This window comes from Lithobates pipiens, unplaced genomic scaffold, assembly GCF_037356315.1.
Source record: "Lithobates pipiens isolate NorthernLeopardFrog02 unplaced genomic scaffold, aLitPip1_a1.2 Scaffold_8, whole genome shotgun sequence".
NCBI lineage: Eukaryota > Metazoa > Chordata > Amphibia > Anura > Ranidae > Lithobates > Lithobates pipiens.
The window spans coordinates 671,506,246-671,523,472 of record NW_027507903.1 but is presented as its reverse complement, the minus strand read 5'-3'; the positions used below and the strand labels follow the sequence as shown (position 1 = coordinate 671,523,472).

The 17,227-nt window shown below is 48.2% G+C and overlaps 1 protein-coding gene across 1 annotated transcript in view; it reads right to left on the bottom strand.

Moving 5' to 3' along the window:
* LOC143961944 (asialoglycoprotein receptor 2-like) overlaps nt 1-11,590 on the bottom strand; it is a 24,672-nt gene extending 13,082 nt beyond the window's left edge. Inside the window, exons 1-3 of the mRNA XM_077471277.1 lie at nt 11,554-11,590; nt 8,589-8,740; nt 1,023-1,129 (exon numbers count right to left, since the gene is read on the bottom strand). Of these exons, the coding sequence (XP_077327403.1) occupies nt 1,023-1,129; nt 8,589-8,740; nt 11,554-11,587 (293 nt within the window). The 5' untranslated portion in view covers nt 11,588-11,590. The remainder of the gene's footprint in view (nt 1-1,022; nt 1,130-8,588; nt 8,741-11,553) is intronic.
* Between the last annotated feature and the right edge of the window lie 5,637 nt (nt 11,591-17,227).

Here is a 17,227-nt window from a genome sequence, read left to right as displayed (position 1 = left end):
TGGGCAAAAAGTTGGATTTTGGTTTCATCTGACCAGAGCACCTTCTTCCACATGTTTGGTGTGTCTCCCAGGTGGCTTGTGGCAAACTTTAGACAAGACTTTTTATGGATATCTTTGAGAAATGGCTTTCTTCTTGCCACTCTTCCATAAAGGGCAGATTTGTGCAGTGTACGACTGATTGTTGTCCTATGGACAGACTCTCCCACCTCAGCTGTAGTTCTCTGCAGTTCATCCAGAGTGATCATGGGCCTCTTGGCTGCATCTCTGATCAGTCTTCTCCTTGTCTGAGCTGAAAGTTTAGAGGGACGGCCAGGTCTTGGTAGATTTGCAGTGGTCTGATACACCTTCCATTTCAAAATGATCGCTTGCACAGTGCTCCTTGGGATGTTTAAAGCTTGGGAAATCTTTTTAGATCCAAATCTGGCTTTAAACTTCTCCACAGCAGTATTACGGACCTGCCTGGTGTGTTCCTTGGTCTTCATGATGCTCTCTGCGCTTTCAACAGAACCCTGAGACTATCACAGAGCAGGTGCATTTATACAGAGACTTGATTACACACAGGTGGATTCTATTTATCACCATCAGTCATTTAGGACAACATTGGATCATTCAGAGATCCTCGCTGAACTTCTGGAGTGAGTTTGCTGCACTGAAAGTAAAGGGGCCGAATAATTTTGCACACACCACTTTTCAGTTTTTTATTTGCTAAAAAAGTTTAAATTATCCAATAGATTTTGTTCCACTTCACAATTGTGTCCCACTTGTTGGTGATTCTTCACAAAAAATAAAATTTTTATATCTTTATGTTTGAAGTCTGAAATGTGGCAAAAGGTTGAAAAGTTCAAGGGGGCCAAATACTTTTGCAAGGCACTGTATATATATATATATATATATTATATATATATATATATATATATATACACACACACACACATAATACCATTGGTTAGGTAAAGATGCAGCTCTTTGGCTCCACCTCGCCTCATCAGATTAGACTTCATTTATAGTTCTGATGATCTTACTTTTCAGTTGAGTCATAGGAAGTCCCATCCACCCATTTCCAGGTCCCGTCCTTGTCAGTAAGACCGATCCATACGAGCATGCCATAGGAAAACTTATCTATAAAAATCTTTAAAACACAAAAAACAAATAATTAATGTATATACACAAGTACACAAGTATAGACCGACCCGAATATAAGCCGAGGCACCTAATTTTACCACCAAAAAATGGGAAAACATTGACTGGAGTATATGCCTAGGGTAGGGTGGGGAAAATGCAACAGCAACTGGGTAAACAATGTCCATTTGCAGCCTAATTGTGCCCATCTGTAGTCTCACTGTGACCATCTGTAGTCTCACTGTGACCATCTGTAGTCTCACTGTGACCATCTGTAGTCTCACTGTGCCCATCTGTAGTCTCACTGTGACCATCTGTAGTCTCACTCTGCTCATCTGTAGTCTCACTGTGACCATCTGTAGTCTCACTGTGACCATCTGTAGTCTCACTGTGACCATCTGTAGTCTCACTGTGACCATCTGTAGTCTCACTCTGCTCATCTGTAGTCTCACTCTGCTCATCTGTAGTCTAACTGTGCCCATCTGTAGTCTAAGTGTGCCCATCTGTAGTCTCACTGTGCCCATCTGAAGTCTCACTGTGCCCATTTGCAGCCAAATTGTGCCCATCTGTAGTCTCACTGTGCCCATTTGCAGCCAAATTGTGCCCATCTGTAGTCTCACTGTGACCATCTGTAGTCTCACTCTGCCCATCTGTAGTCTAATTGTGCCCATCTGTAGTCTAATTGTGCCCATCTGTAGTCTCACTGTGCCCATTTGCAGCCAAATTGTACCCATCTGTAGTCTCACTGTGACCATTTGTAGTCTCACTGTGACCATCTGTAGTCTAATTGTGCCCATCTGTAGTCTCATTGTGCCCATTTGCAGCCAAATTGTGCCCATCTGCAGTCTCACTGTGACCATCTGTAGTCTCACTGTGACCATTTTTAGTGTTTCAGCGGACAGTCCGCTCGTGTGTGGGCTTCAGCGGACTGTTTCAGCGGACAGTCTGATGAACAAAGTTTTTCGGAATTCCCGTAAGACAGTCCGCTGAAACCTGGTTTCAGCGGACAGTCCGCTCGTGTGTAGGCTTGTTCGCCGTACTAAGTTGCGCGCATGCTCAGAAAGGATTTACACGGCGAAGGTTGCATTGCAGTGTATAGGACGTCGTTTTTCTAGTCCCGTCATACGTGCTGTACACGTCATCGCGCAAGTTTTCAGCGGACTGTTCGTTCGTCGTGTGTGGTCAAGTCCGTTCATGCAAATTTTGAACGGACTGTTTGTCAGACTGTTTGACGAACCTAGTTGGGCGGACAGTCCGCCCGTGTGTACGCGGCCTAATTGTGCCCTTCTGTGGTCTCACTGTGACCATTTGTAGTCTCACTGTGACCATCTGTAGTCTAAGGCCGCGTACACACGGGCGGACTGTTCGCCCAACCTTGTCCGCTGAACAGTGTTTGGGCGGACAGTCCGCTCGTGTGTGGGCTTTCAGCGGACAGTTTCAGCGGACAGTTGGACGGACAAGGTCTTTCGGAAATTCCGAAAAACTGTCCGCTGAAACTGTGTTTGAGCGAACAGTCCGCCCGTGTGTGGGCCTGTCCGCTGTACTTTCGAAATGAGCGGACTGTTCCCGCTCGGAAAGTCCGCCCATTTCGAGCGCGTGTAAAGGTAGGCGGGGCCCGCGAAGGAGACGTCGCGGGCTCCGCCGCCTGGAATGGGCTTAAAGGGGAACCCCAACGCCGAAAAAAAATCGGCGTGGGGGTTCCCCCCAAGTCCACACCAGACCCTCGTCCGAGCACGCTACCCGGCCGGCCAGGAAAGGGGGGCGAGCGAGCGCGCCCCCCCTCCTGAGCCGTACCAGGCCGCGTGCCCTCAACATGGGGGGGTGCCTTGGGGAAGGGGGGGCGGCGCGGCCCCCCACCCCAAAGCACCTTGTCCCCATGTTGATGAGGACAAGGGCCTCTTCCCGACAACCCTGGCCGTTGGTTGTCGGGGTCTGCGGGCGGGGGGCTTATCGGAATCCGGGAGCCCCCTTTAAGAAGGGGGCCCCCGGATACCGGCCCCCCACCCTATGTGAATGAGTATGGGGTACAATGTACCCCTACCCATTCACCTGCGAAGTAAAGTACAAAAAAAAAACACAACACAGGGAAAAAATATTTTATTGCACAGCTCCGGGGGTCTTCCGTCTTCGGGGGTCTTCTCGCCGGACTCCTCCGCTATGTGTGTGTAGCTCTTTTGCTAGCGGAGGAGTCCGGCTTTCTTCCTCCCCGCCGGCGGCCTCTTCTCCCGACTTCGGGGGTCTTGTCCCCCTCTTCGGTTCTTCTGCCGGGCCACCGCGCCTTCTTGTAGCTCTTTTGCAGGCGGTGGCCCGGTCTTCTGTCGCCGCTGCCTTCCATTCTTCTGTCGCCGCCTTCGGTTCTTCTGCCGGGCCACCGCGCCTTCTTGTAGCTCTTTTGCAGGCGGTGGCCCGGTCTTCTGTCGCCGCTGTCGCCGCCGACTTCCGTTCGTGTTCTTCTTCTTGTTCTTCTCCAGGAGATGTTGACACGTCGCTCCCTCCGGCCGGAATGGCAGAGCCGCGCTGTGCGGTCTCTTATATAGTGACAATGGGGCGGGGTCACATGGTATATGTCACATGGGTTGGTCACATGGTGACCCCGCCCCCTTACGATGTCATAGTCCCCATGTGACATCAACCCATGTGACCAACCACAGTTATAGCGTCTACAAAATAGGGGATACATTTATGGCATTTTTATTAATATTTTTTTGTTACTAGTAAAGGCGGCGATCAGCGATTTTTATTGGGACTGCAACATTATGGCGGACACATCGGACACTGGACACATTTTTGGGACCATTGACAATTATACAGCGATCAGTGCTATAAAAATGCACTGATTACTGTATACATTTCACTGGCAGGGAAGGGGTTAACACTAAGGGTCGATCAAGGGGTTAACCGTGTTCCCTAGGTGTGTTCTAATTGTGGAGGGGGGGGCACTGTCTATAGGAGATGACAGATCGCTGTTCCTAGCTAGTAGGAACTCACGATCTGTCTCTCTTCAGCTCACAGAACAGGGGTGTCATTTTAACTGTGGGGGGATGGGAATGACTAGAGGAGGAGACAGATCGTTGTTCCTGCTTAGTAGGAACAGGCGATCTGTTTCTCCTCCCATGTCAGAACAGGGATTTGTGTGTTTACACACACACACACACACACACACACCTGTTCTGGCTCTTGTGCTCACGATTGTGAGTGGCCGACGGTCATTGCAACCGCTGGCCATGCACATCGGCACCTCCGCAGGGTAGCGGGCGCGTGCACACGCCTGCAATCCCGCTTAAAGTAGCCGACTTATAGCTACGAGGGCTCATGGGATGGTGCCGACCTGCCGCTGTATGATGACGGCGGCTGGTCGGCAAGCGGTTAAAATAAACCCAAACTCAAAAAGTAAAGATTTGCAATCTTATAGGGAACATTTAGAAATGTTGATTGTGCCTTTTCTGGGTAAATCTTCTGCAGTGCAGGTCCTCTTTTGGGCATCACTTTTCAGAATACGTTGAACCAATCACGTTAGGCTTTGGTCATAATTTCCTTATTCCCGCGTACACACAGTCAGACTTTTCGATGGCAAATGTGCGATCGGAGATTGTTGTTGGAAATTCTCGACTGTGTGTAGGCTCCATCTGACTTTTTTCATCGGAATTTCAGTCGCACAAAATTTGAGATCTGGTTCTCAAATTTTCAGACAACGAAAACTGTTTGCGTAAATTCCGATCGTGTGTACGCAATTCCGACACACAAAGTGGCACGCATGCTCAGAATCAAGCAGAAGAGCCGCACAGGCTATTGAAAGTGTTGTACATCACCGCGTTCTTGACGTTCGGAAATGTCCGACCAACTTTGTGTGACCGTGTGTATGCAAGACAAGTTTGAGCCAACATCTCACGTACATCCTCGCGTACACGTGAGCATTACTGTGCTGCGTGTGCTCATGAGAGCGAGTTTACGTGTTTGATGGTGCCTAGTGGCCTGTTAACCACTTTCAGACCGGACCATTTTGCTGGTAAATGACCAGAGGTCTTTTTACAATTTGGCACTGCGCTGCTTTAACTGGTAATTGCGCGGTCATGCAATATTGTACCCAAACAAAATTTGCGTCCTTTTCTTCCCACAAATAGAGCTTTCTTTTGATGGTATTTGATTGCCTCTGCGATTTTTATTTTTTGCGATATAAACGTAAAAAGACCGCAAATTTTGAAAAAAAATGATATTTTCTACTTTTTGTTATTAGAAAAATCCAATAAACTCAATTTTAGTCATACATTTAGGTCAAAATGTATTCAGCCACATGTCTTTGGTAAAAAAAAAGTCAATAATTGTATATTTATTGGTTTGCGCAAAAGTTGTCACATCTACAAACTAAGGTACGTTTTCTGGAATTTACGCAGCTTTTAGTTTACGACTGCCTATCTCATTTCTTGAGGTGCTAAAATGGCAGGGCAGTACAAAACCCCCCCAAATGACCCCATTTTGGAAAGTAGACCCCCTAAGGAAATTGATAAGTGGCATGTTGAGCCCATTGAATATTTTATTTTTTTGCCTCAAGCGATTGAATAATGACAAAAAAAAAAATTTTTTTTTTTTTTTTTACACAAAGTTGTCACTAAATGATATATTGTGTACACATGCTATGGGCATATGTGAAATGACACCCCAAAATAAATTCTGCTGCTTCTCCTGAGTACGGGGATACCACATGTGTGGGATTTTTTGGGAGCCTAGCCGCGTACGGGGCCCCGGAAACCAAGAACCGCCTTCAGGTTTTCTAAGGGCGTAAATATTTGACTTCACTCCTCACTACCTATTACAGTTTTGAAGGCCATAAAATGCCAAGATGGCACAAAACCCCCACAAATGACCCCATTTTAGAAAGTAGACACCCCAAGCTATTTGCTGAGAGGCATGTTGAGTCCATGGAATATTTTATATTTTGCCACAAGTTGCGGGAAAATTACAAACTTTTTTTTTTTTTTTTTTTCACAAAGTTGTCACTAAATGATATATTGCTCACACATGCCATGGGCATATGTGAAATGACACCCCAAAATAAATTCTGCTGCTTGTCCTGAGTACGGGGATACCACATATGTGGGACTTTTTGGGAGCCTAGCCGCGTACGGGGCCCCGAAAACCAAGCACCGCCTTCAGGCTTTCTAAGGGCGTTACAGTTTTAAAGGCCATAAAATGCCAAGATGGCACAAACCCCCCCCCAAATGACCCCATTTTGGAAAGTAGACACCCCTAAATTTAGGGGTACACTAGTGAGACTAGGTAATAAATGGCGGGTGCCCTGAAACTATAAAAAAATAACTAACCAACCAGCGTCACCTGTAACAGTTATATGGTGATCACTGGTGAAAGGGTTAACTAGGGGGCAATCAGGGGGCTTTATGCGGTAGTATATGGGGGTCCCTGGCGCTATAAAAAGCTGCGGCGAACCTAAATACCTACCTGCCTAACTAGCGTCACCTGTGACACTAATACAGCGATCAGAAAAATGATCGCTTATTAGGCTGGGTTCACACTGGAGCGATGCGGGAACGCCACGAATCCGCGGCGGGTTCCCGCATCGCATGCCTCCCGGCGGCAGTTCACACTGCCCTATGCGAACTGCTGGGAGTGTCAGTGAAATGTTAATGACACCCCCAGATCAGTTCGCATATCGCAGTGCGATCTGCAAACTCGGATCGCATGGTGTGAACACCCATGCGATCTGATTCTGCTGCGGGCCAAAAAAAGGGTCCCGTGCAAATTTGCGGCGGGTGCGGCGGGTGCGACACGAATTCAGCCATACTATCTGTATGGCTGAACTCGAATCGCACAGAGATCGGATGTGATTTGCACTGCAGTGCGGTGCGAATCACATCCGTTCTCATAAACCGCTGCAATGTGAACCCAGCCTTAGTGACACTGGCGACGGGGGGTGATCACGGGGTTAAACCTTTATTTGGGGGGTTAGGGGTACCCTAGAACTAAAGGGGGCTAACCCTAACTGCCCTAACAGTTATTACAGTCACAAATGACACCAATGCAAAAAAAAAAAAAATGACATTGGTGTCACTGTGACTGGGGGGCAGGGGTAATTGGGGGGGTGATCGGGGGGGTGTGAGTGTGCCTAGCATGTTCTACTGTGTAGTGTCATGTTGGTGCAACTCACCGATCCGCTCTCCTCGGTGTCGGAACGAAAAATACCGACACGGAGGAGAGATTACATCACTTCCTCTCCTGTGTTTACATTACAGGAGAGGAAGTGATGTCACGAAGGATTTCTATTCGTCGGGAGCGATCGCGAGGGGGTGGCCATGAATGAATGGCTGCCCCCTCATCCCGGATCGCTCCCGAACGAATACCGACCGCCGCAGGCACCGGGGGGGCCCGATCGGGCCCCCGACCCGCGGGAAGGCAGGGACGTAAATGTACGCCCATATGCCTGCCCGTGCCATTCTGTCGACGTACATCGTCGTGCGGCGGTCGGGAAGTGGTTAAAGGCCCTACAGAATTCAGAATCATTGTTGGGTGGTCATCCGCTCCTACTGCTTGTGACTTGATCCTGTATACATCTGTATCCCAACCTTGTTGACCCTGCTTGTTCCTGGGCCTCTGTTTCTGACTCCGGCTTGTAAGCTGACCTTGCTTCCTTGATACTGACCCTGGCCTAGCTCTGACTCCACTACTGGTTCCTGACTCTGTACTCCTGCTGCCCGATTATTGCCGACTACTGCCCATCTGACCATGCTCCTGCATCCGCCTGGTGCCAATTGCTTGCTGAACTGTCTTCAGCTTTGCATCTGCTACCAGATCTACTGAACCGGATCTCCTACAGGCTCCTGTGCCACTCTGTGCCTCTTTATAACCTGTGACACAAACTAAATTTACAGGTGCTGCTCAAGGCTTCATCAGGTCCTCCCTAGAAGGAATCGCTCGGAGTGGAGAGAAGAACAGAGCTCAACCCAGCTGTAGACAGCTAATGGAAAAAGGTAAAATTCCTGGAAGTTGCACATGACAGCTTCAGCCCAGGCCCCAACCAGGCCATGCCCCAACGCGTTTCAATCCAACCATGGAGCATACTCATAACTAAGCTCTGTGGGTTGAGAAAAACACGCCGCAGGCGTGGTCTGGTTGGAGCTGGGTCTAAAGCTGTCACACACCTTCCTATAGGGTGTTTCCCTTTCCCTGTTATAACATGACATCATTCCCAGGTAAAACAGGACAACAGGTGTATGGAAAGTCCTCATCAGCTCTGCATCAACCCATTACGTGACATTTGGGAACATTTGGCAAACGCCCATGATTTTGGGAGACAGTGTATTTTAGATGCCTGGGGCAAATGATGGTAGCTATGTGATACCTCGCCCCCTGTAGCTTGGCCACACACATATCTACCAAGAAGCCATCCCACCATGACAAACATTTGAAGTTTAACAGAAGTTCGTAGATACAAGTATTTCCGTCATTGGTTCTCTCACCATCTCCTTCTTGGAATTAATGACCACCAGGTGAGCCCCCATATCCTCACAATCTTTCTGGGCCATCATCCATGTCTTTATATGAAAGGAAAAGTAGTAGCAGCTGGGCCCATTACATGTCCAGTCTACGCCGCAAATTCCATTGGAAGAGCCTAAAAGAGAAGAAATTGAGTCTTATGTTGAACCATCCCAGCCGTAGTAGCTCTTGTGGGTAACATTTGTATATGACGTTTTAGTAAAACAGTAGAAATCAATTACATCCCGACTCCAGGTTCAGTTCCCCCCAATGTTCTGAGACACAAGAACATTTCTTCATTTTACAAAAGCGTTGGTACTTTTTTCTGGCAGAAGCTTTAACATGTTGATGTCATTCCCTAAGCCATATCCATATTTTTAAATAGGCATCCTTTAGGGCCGGTTCACACTGCGACGCGAGGCGACACGGCTCGCCTCGCCTCGCTCCCGCAAGTCGCCCTCATTCAGTACTATGGAACCGTTCTGAGAGGAGCGACTCGAGTCGCTCCGACTCAGAAAAAAGGTTCCTGTACTACTTCGGGGCGACTTCGGGGGCGACTTGCATTGACTTCTATGCAGAAGTCCTCTGCAAGTCGCCCCTGAGGTCCCCGCAAGTCGCGGCGAGGTAAGTCGGAGACGCCTCGCCGCGGCTCGCTGTGTGAACCGGCCCTTAATGAAACGCTCTAGCCATGTCTCCCAATTGTCGTCCCGTGTTATCACATGGGCTTCTAATGGAGACTACAGGTGGCTGTCTCGGCACACATTACACAAGCGTGGTTCAGTGTTGTCACCTACCTGAAGCCTTCCCTTGAGAAAAGCCTTAAAGACGTTGTTTTTCTGTGAGATTTCTGGGCTAATAGGCAAGGGGTTGCCAAATAGTATATGGGGAGGTGGGCACTGCCTCAGGAAAGATGTAATAATGCAAAAACATTTTTTTACCAGGAAAACAGTTAATTATTTTTTTAATGCCTAAATCGAAACATCAAAAATGTTAAATATCATGTCGGGGGGGGGGGGGGTGGTACTAATCGTGCCTGTGAAGGGGCATCTCTGTGATGTACAGAAATTGCTTCTGGGGGACCTTTGGAGGGGTTTGTGGGCTGTATTCTCTCCTCACCAAAATGCCAAAGAGCCTTTGAGTCTGGTATGTATTTTAAGGTGGTACCCCCTCTTCACCCCAAAAATGGAAGGGAATGGATGGATTTCAAGGAGGACTCAGTGCGCAACCCCCCAACAAACAAATTTGTGAGATTCCCCTAAAAATCTATACTTGACCCTTAATTAAAGCATGCAGCCTGGCTGTCCGGGAAAAGGGGGGGATGAGTGTGACCCCCTCCTGAACCAAAACTAGCTCATGTTAATTAGGTTTCTGGTTACAGGTGTATTGTTAGAGTAATATGAGCAGGGGGGGCTGCACTTCAACTGTATATAAGACTTGTATTCTTGTTCTAATAAACAGTCCATGTTTAGCAACCAAACAAGTGTTGTCTTGTTTTGTTGGTTGTTAGCAGCGGCTGAAATATCTGATATCTATATTCAGACTGGGAGGAAGCAGTATATGATGAAAGCACTCAAGTGGAATGTGGGATTTTTTTTACACTTACCCACTAAGACGTACCTTGCCTGCCAACCCTTATCTTACACACAAAAACATACCTCATCCAGTAAGACACACCTTACCCACCAACCCTTACCTTACCCACTAAGATACAGCTAACCCAACAACCCTTACTTTACCCACTAAGACACACCTTACTCAGCAACCCTTACCTTACCTACTAAGACATAACTTACCCATCAACCCTTACTTTACCTACTAAGACATACCTTACCCACCAACTCTTACCTTACCCACTAAGATACATCCAACCCAACAACCCTTACTTTACCTACTAAGACATACCTTACCCACTTAGCCTTACTTTACCCACTAAGACATACTTTACCTGCCAACCCTTATCTTGCACACTAAAACATACCTTATCCAGTAAGGCACACCTTACCTGCCAACTCTTACCTTACCCACTAAGATACATCCAACCCAACAACCCTTACTTTGCCCACTAGGATATACCTTACCCACCAACCCTTAGATTACCCACTACGATATACGGTATCTACCAACTTGTACCTTGCCCACTAAGACATACCTTACCCATCAACTTTTACCTTACCTACTAAGACATAACTTACCTACCAACCCTTACCATATTCACTAAGATATACCTTACCCACCAACCCTTACTTTACCAACTAAGACATACCTTACTTGCCAACCCTTATCTTACACACTAAAACATACCTTATCCAGTAAGACACACCTTACCCACCAACCCTTACCTTACCCACTAAGATACATCTAACCCAACAATCCTTACTTTACCCACTAAGACATACCTTACCCACCAACCCTTACCTTACCCACTAAGACATACGGTATCTACCAACGTGTACCTTACCCACTAAGACATACCTTGCCCATCAACTCTTACCTTACCTACTAAGACATACCTTACCCACCAACCCTTACCTTATTCACTAAGATATACCTTACCCGCCAACCCTTACTTTACCCACTTAGACATACCTTACTTCCCAACCCTTATATTACACAGTAAAATATACCTTATCCAGTAAGACACACCTTACCCACCAACCCTTACCTTACCCCCTAAGACATACCTTTACCCACCAACCCTTATCTTACACACTAAAACATACCTTATCCAGTAAGACACACCTTACCCACCAACTCTTACCTTACCCACTAAGATACATCTAATTCCACAACCCTTACTTTACCTACCAAGACATACCTTACCCACCAACCCTTCAGTTATATCACTTTCAAGCAGAATAACAGAATGCTAGCACAGAGCCTTGAGGTTATTTGTGCAGTTCTAGAGAAGATACTAGATATTACTAGAATACAAACATCTTAAATACTTACCATTATCATTTGGACGTGATACCTCCCCTGCCATGCTTTTATCTGTGGAGGAAAGAGAACAATGGGGGAAAACAAATCTTAATCCAAGAGATCTTACACAGGGGTCTCTACATAAAACATTCACTGTGCGGATCTCAGAGCCATTTGCCTGGGCACCACAAATATTTTTGGTATTGTTTGTACTGATTTGTCTTTTATGAAGATCACCTCCATCTCCTGCCCATAATGCCCTCCTTTCCTGAAATACTTAAAGTGGCTGTAAAGTAAATCCTGCCGCCTCAACCTCTGCAACATCTCCAAAATACGCCCCTTTCTAACAAACGAGACAACAAAGCTTTTAATTCACTCGCTGGTCATCTCTCGCCTTGACTACTGCAACTCCCTTCTCATTGGCTTACCTCTACATAGTCTAGCACCTCTTCAATCCATTATGAATGCCGCTGCCAGACTCATCCACCTTACCAATCGCTCTGTGTCTGCTACTCCTCTCTGTCAATCCCTCCACTGGCTTCCGCTCAGCCAAAGAATTAAATTAAAAATACTAACAATTACATACAAAGCCATCCACAACTCTGCCCCCAGCTACATCACTAGCTTAGTCTCTAAATACCAACCTACTCGTCCTCTTCATTCCTCTCAAGACCTCCTGCTCTCTAGCTCCCTCATCACCTCCTCCCATACTCGCCTCCAGGACTTTTCCAAAGCCTCTCCAATCCTATGGAATGCCCTACCCCAATCTGTCCGCTTATCTCCTGCTTTATTAGCTTTTAGACGATCCCTGAAAACCCTTCTCTTCAGAGAAGCCCACCCCACCCACACCTAACTGTATTTTCATTTTCTCCATCAGCTTATCCCCCCACCGTTATTACCTTTTGTTTCAACTTGACCCTCCCTTCTAGATTGTAAGCTCTAACGAGCAGGGCCCTCTAATCCCTCCTGTATTGATTTGTATTGTAAGTGTACTGTCTGCCCTCATTTTGTAAAGCGCTGCGCAAACTGTTGGCGCTATATAAATCCTGAATAATAATAATAATAATAAAGTTCTTTAAGGAACTTATAATCATATATGTAGCGGGGTCTCTTTAAGAACTATAAAACTACTGTTCCCAGAACCCCGCTGGTTCCCAGGATGCTTTGAGTTATGTCTCAAAGACTCATGGGGGAGGATATATAAGGAGGGGGAGAGGCCTAGTTCTTCCTCTTTGGACACCCCCCTCTCTCCTAGCAAGAGGAGGTCTGTGCTGGACTGCTGAAAGCACAGGGCCTGAAGCCTGGGCCTTGTGCTCTTTTCCAAAGAGCTCTCTGCCAGCTTAGTTGCACCTGAGAGACATTTTCTCATTCCTTGCTGCAGTACACCAGAAGGATTGAAGACTGGGAGGTCGGTGGATTCCTGTTCCTAGACGAAAAGGCAGAGAAACCGGACTTGGACTTGTCCGGGTGGTGAGAGCTGTTTAAAGACAGATGCTTTATCTTTATTATTCGTTTGGATTACAAAGTTGTTCTTCAAGTGCACCACCGAAAGATTGCTAGCGAATATTGTTTCACTGGACTTCCATCTAGATCAGTCAGGCCTGACTGCATAGGTAGAGAGTGCTGGGTGTTGGTTTACCCATGCAGGGAAGTAGCTGAAAAAGGGCAGCGTTAGAGTTGCATAGCAATACTTTATTATGCTGATTACTCTGTTTATCTTTATTACTGGTTACTGCAGGGACCTGATTATGTGTTGCAATCCAAATGTTTGATTCATGTTATTCCTTTTATAAAAACAATAAGTAAAGTCAGTTATATACTTTCAAGGATTGTCTATGAGCTTGAGTTATCCACCCACGCACACACATATTTAGAGTATAAGTGATTTAATGTGTACTGCCAGATACTAACTGTGCCAAAGTGGGTAGTGCAGATTGCCGGGGGGGTTGGCGGAGCTGTGCTCAGGACCCAAACCAAACTTGCGGCCCTCTTAAGTGAGGGTATCGCTATACGTGGGGGCTCGTAAATCCGGGATTTCTGAGACAGGGACCCACAGGGAGTCAGAGCGTGGTGTGAAGCGGCTAAGGCCGACCCAAGTCAGTCAGTGGTCATTAGCCTCCCAGGGGAGAAATGGTCGACAGAGACCGTAGAGGAGTTAATGAAGTCAGTGTCCCCAGACCATGAACCATGCGTGATGGAGATAAAATCAGACCCAGACATCTCATATCAGTATGCGCTAGTGGAATACTGGGATGGGATGCCGGAGGCTTGCAAGCGCAACCGTGTACGGACACAAGACAACAGATCCTATAGGTTGGCGCACGCAACAAAGGAGGAGCCATCGCCAACGGGATCACCGCAGGCTGCGGCCCGTACCTCACCCGAGAGTCTCAGATCAGCACCGGCCACCCTTAGCGCAGAACTGTGTGCTGTCCTGGGGGAGATTGTGGCCCAGTGCAAGAAGGATCCCACAGATTACCCAATGTCGGAGTACAGAAAACTCCGGATGTTTTCAGGGAGGAAACCTGTACCTTCGGATGAAGAGGGATTTGAAGAGTGGTTAGATAGCGCAACTCAGGCACTAGAGGAATGGGAAGTTCCAGAGCGCAGAAAGAAGCAGAGGATTGTGGAAAGTCTAAAGGGGCCTGCTCTAGAGGCCGTACGCAACCTGAAGATGAGCAGGACAGACTGTAATGCGCAGGAGTACCTAGATGTACTACAGACTGTGTTTGGTGGGACAGAGAAAATCTCTGAGCTTGCTTATCAGTTAGAGCATTGCTACCAGAAGAAAGGTGAAAAACTTCAGACTACATGGGACGTTTAGATAAAATCCTGCATAGGATGATCCTAAAGAAGGGGATCAGCCCAGGGGAAGTAGATGAAGCCCGTGCCCAACAGGTACTGAGGGGAGCTCAACCCATGGATCCTATTGCATGGACACTACGTGCCCGACAGGATGGGAAGAGTCTGGAGTACACTGACCTCATCCGAATGATCAGAGAGGAAGAGGCCCTACTGGAAGAGAAAAGGGAAGAACATCTCACCGAGCCCGTCAACCAACCGGTAGCAATAGTTACACCGGCCATGACTCCCGCTAGAGATAAGGAGCTGGACACTTTGAAGTTAAAGATGTCCCAGGTGATGGAGATGTTGACTGCTATGATGGCGAAAGGTCAAGGGGGAGCCGAGAAACCAAGTCCTAGGAGGGAGTTGTTTCCAGATACACCAACACCAAGCCCCACTCGAGACCGAGAAGAGATGCTATGCTACAACTGCGGGGGCAGTGGCCACTTCGCCAGTAGATGTTCCAGTCCCAAGAAGAAGAAGATAGATAACCGCCAGCCGGCGGGAAACTTCAGAGGGCCCCGGTGAGGGAGTCAACCGGGTGCCCATGTCTTTCAGTGAACTCCAAACTGAATAGAAGGAAGAGAGAGAGAGGAAACCAGACCCCTCAGAAGGAATGTCTACAAATAAGAGACAATAACATCCCTCAGCGGGTTTGTACTCCCATTACTGTGGGGAGGGTCAATGCATACCAGACTCGAAAGAGAATAAAGTCTAAAACCAACTGGATGAAGACGGGTCCCCAGAAGAGGGTGGCCTCAACCCGGCCCTTCCCAGAAGAATTGGTCGGCCCGTCCCCCACTGTCTCCATCCAGGTGGAAGGAGTCTACACAAAGGCCCTCCTGGACACTGGAGCTCAAGTGACTTTGTTGTACAGAGACTTCTATGATAGGCACTTGAGCCATTTGCCTATACAGAAGATAGAAGAGCTGGAGATATGGGGCCTGGGAACTCAGAGTTTCCCCTACGATGGTTACCTGCCCATAAAGCTGACCTTCGATCCATCTGTGGCAGGGAAAACGGAGGTGTTTGACACCCTGGCAGTTGTGTGTCCTAGACCGCCCGGGGCCAGCAAGATGTCCCTCATCATAGGGACCAATACGGATCTGGTGCGAAGACTTCTGACCCCTCTAGTGGAGACGAGTAACCATCAAGATCCCAATATCCATCCCATGCTGAAGACAGCCTACCAACGGTTGGTCCTAGAGCAGAAGACCCCAGGAGAGGGGATAGGGAAGGTGTGGAGACTTGGGAGAGAGGGAGTGGTGCTGCAGCCCGGAGGGGTAGCCTGCCTCAGGGCCACGGTGAAGCTTACCTGGGAGCAGCCTGGCCCCTTTGTCATGCTGGAATCCGATCCAAGGGAGGATCACTCCGGCCTGGAAGTGATACCGGAAGTGATTTCAATCAAGGCCCTGAAGAAGGCTCGAGGAAGAGTCCCAGTGAGTGTGAGAAACCCTACGGAGAGACCCATAGAGATCCCTGCCAGAATGCTGTTGGGGCAGGTGAGTCCTGCGGCCCCAGTCAGCTGGTCAGAAGTAAAAGGAACGGGTGCAGGAGGAGATGTTTGGGAAAAACTTTCCATGGAGAACCCGGACCTACCTGGAGCCTGGAAGGAGAGAGCCAAGGCCCAGCTGACTAGATGGGAGAGGATTTTCTCAAAGGATGAGTTTGATGTGGGATGTGCCAGGAGTGCCACCCACCGAATCCGCCTCCAAGAAGACAAACCCTTCAGGGAAAGGGTTAGGCGGGTCCCTCTAGCTGACCTGGAGGATCTGAGGGAGCAGCTTGCGGAGTTGAAGAAGACTGGTGTGATTCGGGAGTCTAGAAGTCCCTACGCCTCCCCCATAGTGGTGGTCAGAAAGAAGAATGGGTCGTTGAGGCTTTGTATCGACTACAGGACTCTCAACAGGAGGACCATCCCTGACCAGTATACCACACCGAGAATAGAGGATGCCCTACAGAGTTTGGCTGGTGCCAAGTGGTTCAGTGTAATGGACCTCAAGAGTGGGTACTACCAAATCCCCATGCACCAGGAAGACCGAGAGAAGACAGCTTTCATAACCCCAGTGGGATTCTTTGAATTCAACAGAATGCCTCAGGGCCTGTCTGGAGCCCCTGCTACCTTTCAACGCCTCATGGAGAAGACCGTTGGAGACATGAACCTCATAGAAGTCCTTGTGTACTTGGACGATGTCATTGTCTTCGGGAAAACTTTGGAAGAACATGAGGCCAGGTTGGAGAAGGTGTTGAGAAGACTCAGCGAAGAGGGACTCAAGCTTTCTCCCGAGAAGTGCCGGTTCTACCAATCCTCTGTGAACTATCTGGGACACATAGTGTCTGAAAAGGGAGTGGCTACAGACCCTGAGAAGTTGGAGGCAGTTACCTCTTGGCCAAGACCGACAACAGTCACAGAGCTCAGATCTTTCCTGGGGTTCTGCTCCTATTATAGAAGATTTGTGGATGGGTTTGCCCGGATTGCCAAGCCACTAAACGAATTGCTCAAGACTGAAGGAGAAGAGGATGGCTTGGGACCTAGGAGGGCCGGTGAGTCGGTTCAAGATCAGTGGAACCCAAGGTGTGAAGAGGCTTTCCGAAATTTGAAGAGGAGCCTTACCACGGCCCCAGTCCTGGCCTATGCCGACCCCACCAGACCATATGAGCTACATGTCGATGCCAGTCATGAGGGCCTAGGCGGAGTGCTCTATCAAGAGTATGAAGGGCAGCTGCGACCAGTGGCCTATGTGAGCCGGAGCCTGACTCCCTCGGAGAAGAACTACCCCACTCATAAATTGGAGTTCTTGGCCCTCAAATGGGCAGTAGTAGACAAACTGAAGGACTATCTCTATGGGGCGGAGTTTAC